The 12811-nt window shown below is 48.0% G+C and overlaps 1 protein-coding gene across 8 annotated transcripts in view; it reads left to right on the top strand.

Annotated features, from left to right (window-relative positions):
• Positions 1-12811, top strand: part of dapk2b (death-associated protein kinase 2b) — a 144978-nt gene that overhangs the window by 80086 nt on the left and 52081 nt on the right. For all 8 annotated transcript variants that reach the window (XR_013495688.1, XR_013495687.1, XR_013495686.1 and 5 more), the window contains exon 3: positions 3685-3906. Coding sequence is in view for 4 of the 8 variants with exons in the window: in XM_078200132.1 (XP_078056258.1) it covers positions 3685-3906 (222 nt within the window). In the remaining 4 variants the exon portion in view is untranslated. The remainder of the gene's footprint in view (positions 1-3684; positions 3907-12811) is intronic.

Raw genomic sequence — 12811 nt, 5'->3', positions numbered from 1 at the left:
GCCATTCGGCCCATTGAGTCTGCGCCAACTCTCTTGCCCCCAAGCCCTTTGCCCTGCCCTATCCCCTTAACCCTGTGAATTTATCATGGTTAATCCAACTAACCTACACATCTTGGGACATTTAGGGGCAATTTAGCATGGACAATCCACCTAACCCGCACATCTTTGGACTGTGGGAGTAAACCGGATGAAACCCACGCAGACACTGGGAGAACATGCAGACTCCACACAGACAGTCACCCAAAGTCAGAATTGAACCCAGGTCCCTGGTGCTGTGCCACTGTCCTGCTCCAGCATAAGAAACAGATTATTTGGTCCTTATTATCTGGTCTGGCACGGTGACACAGTGGTTAGCATTGCTGCCTCACCGTACCAGGGACCCAGATTTGATTCCGGCCTCGGGTCACTGTCTGTGTGGAGTTTGCACATTCTCCCCGTGTCTGCGTGGGTTTCCTCCGGGTGCTCCGGTTTCCTCCCACAGTCCGAAGATGTGTAGGTTAGGTGGATTGGCCGTGCTAAGTTGTCCCTTAGGGCGGAATATTACCAGCACATCTGCCCAAGGTTTGTACGGTCCCGCCTGAGGCCAACGGAGAATGCTGCTCTCTGAGCCTTGCCTGCCCCCGGAGTCGGGGCGGGAGTGCTGGTAAAATTCTGGCCTTAGTGTCCAAAGATGTGCAGGTTAGGTGGATTGGCCATGCTAAATTGTCCCTTAGTGTCCAAAGATGTGCAGGTTAGGTGCATTAACCATGCTAAGTTGTTCCTTTAGTGTCCAAAGATGTGCAGGTTAGGTGGATTGGCCATGCTAAATTGTCCCTTAGTGTCCGAAGATGTGCAGGTTAGGTGGATTGGCCATGCTAAATTGCCCTTTAGTGTCCAAAGATGTGTAGGTTAGGGGGAATTAGCCATGGGAAGTGTGTGGTGTTATGAAGATAGGGTGAGGGCCTGAGTAAGATACTCTTGTCAGAGAGTTGGCGCAGACATGATGGGCCGAATGGCCTCTTCCGCACTGTAGGGATTCTAGGAAATCACCGCTTCACTGCAGAATTGTGCAACGTTCCAGCATTTCCTTTGGCTCAGACAACGCTACCGTCAGCTTCTTAAATTCTTAACTGAGAAAGCCAGGGGGAAATTGCAGCATTGCAGGTGTTTCTTGAGCAAACATCCTTAAAGTTATGATGAAAACCAGAGACCGCTGGAAACACCCGGGTTGGGCAGAAAGAAACAGTGAGTGGAACGGGCTGGTGACCTTCCATCGTTGGAGATGAACAGTAAGTGCTGAGCCAAGGAAAGGTGAGGCAGGAAAAGGACAGGTGTGATAGGATAGAAGGCAGAGGAAAATGCGATGTTTAATGTATCAGTGTGTCATTCCAATCACCTGGTTGTGGTCCACACCAATGTTTAACCTTTGAGAAAATCTCATAACCCCTTCAAACACTGATTTGTTTTATCAATGGAGTCTTCTGTCTGTTTTAGTATCTTCCTGCATTTTCTCTCTTTAGCAATTGGTCATATTGCAAAAGTTACATTTCATTAAAGAAAATAACACAATTGGAACAAGGGGGGAAACTGCGTGCAAAATAACCTGTATCTCGAGTGTCAATGATAGCAGCCACAAACCCAAATCAAATGACATTTTGAGATGCACTCGGAGTAACCTGAGTCGTGACTTGTGGTGAGTGCAGCCTGGCTTGGGAAGGAAAATGTGACTTTGGATCTATGGTTCCCAACGCTTTTTACCACTTCCTCCCAGTGTGTTCTGTGTCTGTTGTAGAATAATTCATAGACATTGATTGGCATTTTTACTCAACAATGTGAATTGTATGTTGAAAGTGCTGGAAAAACCCAGCCATCTGGCAGTACCGGTGCAGAGAGAAACACAGGTAACATTTCCAATCCAATATGACCTGAGGAAGCATCACATTGGACTCAATGTTAACTCCCTTTCTCTCTCCAGTTGCTGCTGGACTCTCTCACACATTTTCTCTCTCTCGCATTCTCTCTCTCTCTCTGTTGCATATTCTTTCTCTCTCTCTCTCTCTCATATATTCTCTCTTTCTCTCTCGCACATTCTGTCTTTCTGACACGCTTACGCACATTCTTTCACAAACTTTCTCGCTCTCTCTCGCTCACTCTCTCACACACTCACTCTCTCTCACACACTCACTCTCTCTCTCACTCTCACACTCTCTCTCACACTCTCCCACTCTCTCTCACACTCTCTCTCACACTCTCTCACGCACTCTCTCACGCACTCTCTCACGCACTCTCTCACGCACTCTCTCACGCACTCTCTCACGCACTCTCTCACGCACTCTCTCACGCACTCTCTCACGCACTCTCTCACGCACTCTCTCACGCACTCTCTCACGCACTCTCTCACGCACTCTCTCACGCACTCTCTCACGCACTCTCTCACGCACTCTCTCACGCTCTCTCTCACGCTCTCTCTCACGCTCTCTCTCACGCTCTCTCTCACGCTCTCTCTCACGCTCTCTCACACGCTCTCTCACACGCTCTCTCACACGCTCTCTCACACGCTCTCTCACACGCTCTCTCACACGCTCTCTCACACGCTCTCTCACACGCTCTCTCACACGCTCTCTCACACGCTCTCTCACACGCTCTCTCACACGCTCTCTCACACGCTCTCTCACACGCTCTCTCACACGCTCTCTCACACGCTCTCTCACACGCTCTCTCACACGCTCTCTCACACGCTCTCTCACACGCTCTCTCACACGCTCTCTCTCACTCTCTCTCTCACTCTCTCTCACACACTCTCTCTCACTCTCTCTCACTCACACACACACTCTCCCTCACTCTCTCACTCACTCTCTCACACACACATTCGCACACTCTCTCACTTCCAGCTAATTGCTTATTAACAGAGTGTTCAATTATATCTGGGCGATGCACATTAACTAGTCTGGCCTACATGTGACTCCAGAACCACAGCAATGTGGGTGACTCTTAAATGCCCTCTGAAATGGCTGAGCAAGATACTCAGTTTGAGGGCACTCAGGGATGGGCAATGGATGCTGGCCTTGCCGGTGACGCCCACATCCCAGGAATTAATACAATGTCTCACGCAGTGACTAAGACGGTTTGGTACTTTTTTGTTTGCAGTCCCTCCTCTGGCCAATCTATTTTTTATGGTGTTGGCTGAGGGAAGAATGTTGGCCAGGTTGAGGAGGCGATGGCCTAGTGGTATTATCGTTAGACTATTAATCCAAAAACGCAGCTAATGTTCTGGGGACCCGGGTTCGAATCCCACCACGGCATGTGGTGGAATTTGAATTCAATCATAAACATCTGGAATTAAGAATCTACTGATGACCATGAAATCATTGTCGGAAAAACCCCATCTGGTTCACTAACGTCCTTTAGAGAAGGAAATCTGCCGTCCTTACCCGGTCTGGTCTACATGTGACTCCAGAACCACAGCAATGTTGGCTCTCAACTGCCTCTGAATTGGCCCAGTGAGTCTCTCCGTTCAAGGGCAACTAAGGATGGGCAGTAAATGCTGGCCAGCCAGCGACGCCCATGTCCCACAGATGAAGGAAGTGTCGGTGAGAGTTTCCTGTTCTTTTTATATTTGGGTTTGTTTGTAAATTGCCTTATCTTCTGAGCTTCCAGCAGATTAGATTTCTGCTTCTAACTATGTTTTCCTTTCTATCGATGCAGTGGCCAGTTTGCTATCGTGAAGAAATGTTGGGAGAAAAGCTCTGGCATTGAATACGCTGCAAAGTTTATTAAAAAGCGACAGGTGCGAGCCAGTCGAAGGGGAGTGAGGCGTGAGGAGATCGAGCGGGAGGTGAACATCCTCCAGCAGCTCCAGCACTCCAATATCATCACCCTGCACGATGTCTACGAGAACAAAACCGATGTCGTCCTCATTCTGGAGCTGTGAGTCGAAAGAAAGGATTTCCTTTTCTGTTGCGGGGTTATAGAGAGAATCAGGACAGGAAGGATGGTATTAATGATCCTCAGCAAGGAGTTACCCAAACACACAGGCTTCAAGGTGGAGACTTCTTTCTGTCAGTGCTGAGGAGCTGCAGCAATCGACACAGCGTCACCACGGTGCCATCGCTCTCGAATACTCAGATCATCATTAACATTTCACATTGAATATTCTTCCTCATTCCACCAGCTCTCTCTCTTTCTCTTTTTCCCTCTCCTCTCCTGTTTTATACCTCTTTCTTCTCATTCTCTCACCCTCACTCTCTCTCACCCTCATTCTCTTTCGCTCTTTCTCACTCACTGTCTCACTCTCTCTCTCTGTCTCTCTCCACTCCCTGTCTCGCTGTCTTTCTCTCTGTCTCACTCTCTCTTATTTCTCCTCGCTCTGTCTCTCTCACTCTCTCCCACTGTGTCTCTCTCTCTCACTGTCTCTCTCTTCTCTCCGTGTCTCTCTCTCCCGCTCTGTGTCTCGCTCTCTCTCTCTCACTGTCTGTCTCTATCTCTCTCTCTCACTATCTCTCTCTCTCACTATCTCTCTCTCACTATCTCTCTCTCTCACTATCTCCCTCTCTCTCTCACTATCTCTCTCTCTCTCTCACTATCTCTCTCTCTCTCTCACTATCTCTCTCTCTCTCTCACTATCTATCTCTCTCTCTCTCTCACTATCTCTCTCTCTCTCTCTCTCACTATCTCTCTCTCTCTCACTATCTCTCTCTCTCTCACTATCTCTCTCTCTCTCACTATCTCTCTCTCTCTCACTATCTCTCTCTCTCTCACTATATCTCTCTCTCTCACTATCTCTCTCTCACTATATCTCTCTCTCTCACTATCTCTCTCTCTCTCTCACTATCTCTCTCTCACTATCTCTCTCTCTCTCACTATCTCTCTCTCTCTCACTATCTCTCTCTCTCTCACTATCTCTCTCTCTCACTATCTCTCTCTCTCTCACTATCTCTCTCTCTCTCACTATCTCTCTTCTCTCACTATCTCTCTTCTCTCACTATCTCTCTTCTCTCACTATCTCTCTTCTCTCACTATCTCTCTTCTCTCACTATCTCTCTTCTCTCACTATCTCTCTTCTCTCACTATCTCTCTTCTCTCACTATCTCTCTCTCTCTCACTATCTCTCATCTCTCACTATCTCTCTCTCTCTCTCTCTCTCACTCTCACACTATCTCTCACTCTCATACTATCTCTCACTCTCATACTATCTCTCACTCTCATACTATCTCTCACTCTCACACTATCTCTCACTCTCACACTATCTCTCACTCTCACACTATCTCTCACTCTCACACTATCTCTCACTCTCACACTATCTCTCACTCTCACACTATCTCTCACTCTCACACTATCTCTCACTCTCACACTATCTCTCACTCTCACACTATCTCTCACTCTCACACTATCTCTCACTCTCACACTATCTCTCACTCTCACACTATCTCTCACTCTCACAATCTCTCACTCTCACACTATCTCACTCTCACACTATCTCACTCTCACACTATCTCACTCTCACACTATCTCACTCTCACACTATCTCACTCTCACACTATCTCACTCTCACACTATCTATCTCTCTCTCTCTCACTGTCTCTCTCTCTCTCACTGTCTCTCTCTCTCTCACTGTCTCTCTCTCTCTCACTGTCTCTCTCTCTCTCACTGTCTCTCTCTCTCTCACTGTCTCTCTCTCTCTCACTGTCTCTCTCTCTCTCACTGTCTCTCTCTCTCTCACTGTCTCTCTCTCTCTCACTGTCTCTCTCTCTCTCACACTGTCTCTCTCTCACTGTCTCTCTCTCTCTCACTGTCTCTCTCTCTCTCACTGTCTCTCTCTCTCTCTCTCTCTCACTGTCTCTCTCTCTCTATCACTGTCTCTCTCTCACTATCGCTCTCTCTCACTATCTCTCTCTCTCTCTCACTGTCTCTCTCTCACTGTCTCTCTCTCTCTCACTGTCTCTCTCTCACTGTCTCTCTCTCACTGCCTCTCTCTCACTGTCTCTCTCTCTCACTGTCTCTCTCTCACTATCTCTCTCTCTCACTATCTCTCTCTCTCACTATCTCTCTCTCACTGTCTCTCTCTCTCTCACTATCACTCTCTCTCTTTCACTATCTCTCTCTCTCTCTCACTGTCTCTCTCTCTCTCACTATCACTCTCTCTCTTTCACTATCTCTCTCTCTCTCTCACTGTCTCTCTCTCTCTCACTGTCTCTCTCTCTCTCACTGTCTCTCTCTCTCTCTCACTGTCTCTCTCACTGTCTCTCTCTCTCTCTCACTGTCTCTCTCTCTCTCTCTCTCACTGTCTCTCTCTCTCTCTCACTGTCTCTCTCTCTCTCACTGTCTCTCTCTCACTGTCTCTCTCTCTCTCACTGTCTCTCTCTCACTATCTCTCTCTCTCACTATCTCTCTCTCACTGTCTCTCTCTCACTCACTATCACTCTCTCTCTTTCACTATCTCTCTCTCTCTCTCTCACTGTCTCTCTCTCTCTCACTGTCTCTCTCTCTCTCACTGTCTCTCTCTCTCTCACTGTCTCTCTCTCTCTCACTGTCTCTCTCTCTCTCTCTCACTGTCTCTCTCTCTCTCTCTCACTGTCTCTCTCTCTCTCACTGTCTCTCTCTCTCTCACTGTCTCTCTCTCTCTCACTGTCTCTCTCTCTCTCACTGTCTCTCTCTCTCTCACTGTCTCTCTCTCTCTCTCACTGTCTCTCTCTCTCTCTCACTGTCTCTCTCTCTCTCACTGTCTCTCTCTCACTGTCTCTCTCTCTCTCACTGTCTCTCTCTCACTATCTCTCTCTCTCACTATCTCTCTCTCACTGTCTCTCTCTCACTCACTATCACTCTCTCTCTTTCACTATCTCTCTCTCTCTCTCTCACTGTCTCTCTCTCTCTCATTGTCTCTCTCTCTCACTGTCTCTCTCTCTCTCACTGTCTCTCTCTCTCTCTCTCACTGTCTCTCTCTCTCTCTCTCACTGTCTCTCTCTCTCTCTCACTGTCTCTCTCTCTCGCTCACTGTCTCTCTCTCTCTCTCTCTCACTGTCTCTCTCTCTCTCGCTCACTGTCTCTCTCTCTCGCTCACTGTCTCTCTCTCGCTCACTGTCTCTCTCTCGCTCACTGTCTCTCTCTCGCTCACTGTCTCTCTCTCGCTCACTGTCTCTCTCTCTCTCACTGTCTCTCTCTCTCTCACTGTCTCTCTCTCTCTCACTGTCTCTCTCTCTCACTGTCTCTCTCTCTCACTATCTCTCTCTCTCTCACTATCTCTCTCTCTCTCACTATCTCTCTCTCTCACTATCTCTCTCTCACTCTCACTATCTCTCTCACTCTCACTATCTCTCTCACTCTCACTATCTCTCTCTCTCTCACACTATCACTCTCACACTATCTCTCACTCTCACACTATCTCTCTCTCTCTCTCTCATTGTCTCTCTCTCACTGTCTCTCTTACTATATCTCTCTCTCTCCACTGTTACTCTCTCTCTTTCTCTCACTCTCTCTCTCATTGTTGCTGTCTCTCTTTATCTCACTCACAAACATTCTCTCTCACACTCACTGTCTCTCTCTGTCTCACTCACACTCTCTCTCTCTCACACTCTCTCTCTCTCTCTCTCTCATACTCTCTCTCACAATCACTATCTCTCACTCTCTCACACTCACTATTTCTCTCTGTCTCACTGTTTGTCTGTCTCTCTCTCTCTCTCTCACTGTCTCACTCACTCTCTGCAAGCTATCAGATCTCCAGTGCCATTGCTCCAGATTGTTTGGGATAAGTTGTTGTACGTCATGGCTAAGAAGGCACACTCTGCTAACTTTAGCGATGAGCTCACTCTTCCATCATAAGTCTATAATGGGAGAATTATGTCAGCTTTGTATCATATATTTTTATTTATTTTTTCTTAACTTATAAGTTGACTTTTTAAAATAAATTTCCAATCAAAAGATCAAATTGGTCCAATCAAAGTCCCAACAAGAGAGACGTTACCGATCCAAGCTGACAAGACAGGCCCCACTTTTCCTGTCTTGAGCTTGATCTACAAGATCCAAGCTGATAGGAGCAGGCATTACACCCCCTCCTGGGCTTGCTCTGAGTTTCATCTCAGCCAAAAGGCCTAAATGGCATTTTTAAAAATTGCTTCAAGTGAAGCCTCCATGTAACCTCATTGACTTCTATCAAGTCAGGATCAAAAGCTACACTTGATCTTAGCCAAAAGACCGTGAAGAACTTCTAAGTTGACATTGATGTGTGTGCCCTGTCCAGCTAGGCCCCAGGCTCTGTAAAGCCCTCGCTGGGGCCTGGGTCTCTCTCTCTCCTCCATTAAGGAGGAGGCACCCACTGATTACACCTCTTGTGACAAAGGAAAATGCAACTACAGTTGTAACGTCGCTGTGCTTCCTGTTTCCCATCACCCCGGCTATAGATGCACATTTACTCCAATTGATGGGACACAGATTTCATATTCATAGAATCACAAAATCCCTACAGTGCAGGAGGAGGCCATTCGGCCCATCGAGCCTGCACCAACAACAATCCCACCCAAGCCCTATCCCCGTAACCCCGCATATTTACCATGTTAGTCCCCCTGACACTAAGGGACAATTCAGCATGGCCAATCCACCTAAACCTGCACATCTTTGGAGTGTGGGAGGAAACCGGAGCACCCGGAGGAAACCCATGGAGACACGGGGAGAACGTGCAGACTCCACACAGACAGTAACCTGAAGCCGGGAATCGAACCCGGGTCCCTGGCGCTGTGAGGCAGCAGTGCTAACCACTGTGCCACCGTGCCACCCTATGCCACCGTGTGCCAAAATAACAACATTCCAATGAAGATGATGCAAGTGAAAAATAAACTTTTATTAATCAGTAATTTCAAAACCTTCAGTCAATGATTGCAGCAGTGACCATTCATGGTGAAAACAGAACCAGAGGCCTCAACTATCCTTTCAACATCTCCTAACCACCCCAACTTACAATAATTCTATTCTGCTCAGGCTTTCAAATCTCAGGACCAATCTTGCTTTGTAGGAATTTTTAAAATGTATTCTTTCATGGGATATGGGCATCTTCCGGCTAGGCCAGCATTTATTGCCCATCCCTAATTGCCCCTTGAGAAGGCAGTGGTGAACCCCGTTCTTGAACAGCTGCAGTCCATGTAGTGTAGGTACACCCACAGTGCTGTTAGGGAGGGAACTCCAGGATGTTGACCCGGCGACATTGAAGGAATGGCCGAGATATTCCCAGTAAGAAGTTTAACAGGTTAAAGTCCAACAGGTTTATTTGGTAGCCAAAGCCACACAAGCTTTCGGAGCCCCAAGCCCCTTCTTCAGGTGAGTGGGAATTCTGTTCACAAACAGGGCATATAAAGACACAGACTCAATTTACATGAATAATGGTTGGAATGCGAATACTTACACAGCTAATCAAGTCTTAAAGGTACAAACAATGTGAGTGGAGAGAGCATCAAGACAGGCTAAAGAGATGTGCATTGTCTCCAGACAGGACAGCTAGTGAGACTCTGCAGGTCCAGCAGGCTGTGGGGATATTCCCAACAGTGGTTAGCACGCCAGGGACCCAGGTTCAATTCCGGCCTTGGGTGACTGTCTGTGTGGAGTCTGCACATTCTCCCCGTGTCTGCGTAGGTTTCCTCCCACAGTCCAAAGATGTGCGGGTTAGGTTGATTGGCCATTCTAAATTGTCCTTTAGTGTCAGGGGGACTAGCTAGGGGTTAGGGGGGGGTAGGGCCTGGGTGGGATTGTTGTCAGTGCAGGCTCGATGGGCTGAATGGACTCCTTCTGCACTGTAGCGATTCTATGATTCTAAGTCAGGATGGTGAGTGGCTTGGAGGAGAACTTGCAGATGGTGGTGTACCCATGTATCTGCTGCCCCTGAACCTCTTGGCGATGGCGGTTGTAGGTTTGGAAGGTGAGGCCTTGGCGAGTTTCTGCCGTCCATCTTGTAGATGGTCAGCGGCAGAGGGGGTGAACGGTTATGCTGGTGGAAGGGAGCCAATCAGACCGGCTGTTTTGCCCTTGATGATATCCAGCTTCTTGAGTGTTGTTGGAGCCGCACCCATCCAGGCAAGTGGGGAGTATTCCATCACACTCCTGACTTGTGCCTTATTGATAGTGGGCAGGCTTAGGGGAGTCAGGGGGTGAGTTACTTGCTGCAGAATTCCCAGCCTGTAACCTGCTCTTGTAGCCACAGTATTTATATGGCTGGTCCAAGGCCACAGAATTTCTAGCTTGTGACCTGCCAGTATTTATATGGCTAGTCAAGTTCAGTTTCTGGTCAGTAGTAACATGTTGATCGTGCAGGGATATGGAGTTCGGCCACAGATCAACCACAATCTTATTAAATGGCAGAACATGCTCAATGGGCTGAATGGCCCACTCCTGCTCCTGCGTTCCTATTCAGTAATGGTCATTGTTATTGCTTCATCCTTTGCCCAGGCTCATACTTCACGCAGCAGCTTATCACTTATCATAGAACCCTCACAGTGCAGAAGGAGGCCATTCGGCCCATCGCACCTGCACCAACAACAATCCCACCCAGGCCCTATCCCCATAACCCCACACATTTACCCTAGCTAATCCCCCGCCACTAACGGACAATTTAGCCTGGCCAATGCACCTAACCTGCACATCTTTAGACTGTGGGAGGAAACTGGAGCACCCGGAGGAAACCCACACAGACACGGGGAAAACGTGCAGACTCTGCACAGACAGTGACCCAAGCCGAGAATCGAACCCGGGTCCCTGGTGCTGTGAGGCAGCGGTGCTAACCACTGTGCCACCGTACCCAAAGACTCAGCTTGTTTCTTTGCTGGAAAGGGTTTATTGACTTTATTCACAGTTAACACTACTCCACCCCCCACCCAGTGTCCCAGCAATCCCCATTGACACAGAAGATAGGAGCAGGAAGAGGCCACTCGGCCCTTCGAGCCTGCTCCGCCATTTATTACGATCATGGCTGATCATCCAACTCAGTAGTCTAATCCTGCTTTTTCCCCATAACCTTTGATCCCATTCGCCCCAAGTGCTATAATCCAGTCACCTCTTGAATACATTCAATGTTTTGGCATCAACTACTTCCTGTGGTAATGAATTCCACAGACTCACCACTCTTTGGGTGAAGAAATGTCTCCTCATCTCTGTCCTAAATGGTCTACCCCAGATCCTCAGACTGTCACCCCTGGTTCTGGACTCCCCCACCATTTATATTATTTTGGGTTGAATCCATTAAACAAAATCAAATAACCCGAGGGACATCTCCATTTAGAGGCGTGCAAATACCCATCTCCCTTATTAGCAATACAATTGCCATTAAACCTTAACAACGTAATGAACAAGACATTGACATCTAGTTTGAGTGATCGCCATAAAGTCAAAATCAACTCACCGTATCTAATGTCAAAGAAACAGACTGAGTGATGAAATCCCTTGTGTGATATTCAAATAAATCAATTAGAACTCTATTCAGTCTGGGCTGGAGTTGATTGGAATGGTTTATAGTGTTCCTGTTTATTTTGTACAAAAGGGCGTTGAGAAACAGCTAACTTGAATAAACCGGGATGTTCTCTGGGCAGAGAGAAGTTGCATTGAAAAGTGCCTTTTACAGCCTCAGGGTATCTCAGTGTCTCAGAGCGGATGAAGTGTTTTTGATGTGTACTCACTCATGTATTGCAGCTGCCAGATTACACATGGCAAGGTTTCCCAGCCATCTGCTGAACTGATTTAGTTCTGTTAACTCGGAGAGAAATCTTGGCTGCATGCCCAACCAAGCTTGCCTGCTCTTTGAATAATGTCCCGGGATCTTTTACCCCAGGGTGGGATTCCCCGATCTCGCCCGTACCCGCCCCGCTGCCAGGGAGAATGGGAACTCAGCCAAGGTCCCTCCATGCCGACGCTATAGTTAAGAAAGCCCACCAACGCCTCTACTTTCTGAGGAGGCTAAGGAAATTCAGCATGTCCGCCATGACTCTCACCAACTTTTACAGATGCACCATAGAAAGCATTCTTTCTGGTTGTATCACAGCTTGGTATGGCTCCTGCTCTGCCCAAGACCGCAAGAAACTACAAAGGGTTGTGAACGTAGCCCAGTCCATCACTCAAACCAGCCCCCCATCCATTGACTCCGTCTACACTTCCTGATGCCTCGGAAAAGCAACTAGCATAATTAAGGACCCCAGGCACCCTGGACATTCTCTCTTCCACCTTCTTTCATCGGGAAAAAGATACAGAAGTCTGAGATCACGCACCAACCGACTCAAGAGCAGCTTCTTCCCTGCTGCTGTCAGACTTTTGAATGGACCTGCCATATATTAAGTTGATATTTCTGTACACCCTAGCTATGACTGTAACATTATATTCTGCGCTCTTTCCTTTCCTTCTCCCCCTATGTATTCTATGAATGCTTTGTCTGTATAGCACGCAAGAAACAAGACTTTTCACTGTATCCCAATACACGTGACAATAATAAATCAAATCAAATCACGGCAGCAGCACCAGTGAATCCCAGCTGTGACCGAGGTCAGAGGTTTTCAAGTGGGACGTTAAACCGAGTCTGCAGGCGAGCCTTCAGGTTCTCGCCGGAATGGTCTTTTTGACAGTAAAGTGTAGGAGCATCAGCCCAGACCGTGTGTGGTCAAGTCTCTGGCCAGGAATTTTCTGGCCCTCCCAGCCGGTGGGATCTTCCACAACCCCACCCATCCCTATCCCCGTAGCCCCACGTATTTACCCTAGCTAGTCCTCCTGACACTAAGGGGCAATTCAGCACGGCCAATCCACCTAACCTGCCCATCTTTGGCCTGTGGGAGGAAACCGGAGCACCGGGAGGAAACCCACGCAGACACGGGGA

This window comes from Mustelus asterias, chromosome 29, assembly GCF_964213995.1.
Source record: "Mustelus asterias chromosome 29, sMusAst1.hap1.1, whole genome shotgun sequence".
Taxonomy (NCBI): Eukaryota; Metazoa; Chordata; class Chondrichthyes; order Carcharhiniformes; family Triakidae; genus Mustelus; species Mustelus asterias.
Note: the sequence above shows the minus strand (reverse complement) of the source record. Positions and strands in the feature narration are given on the sequence as shown.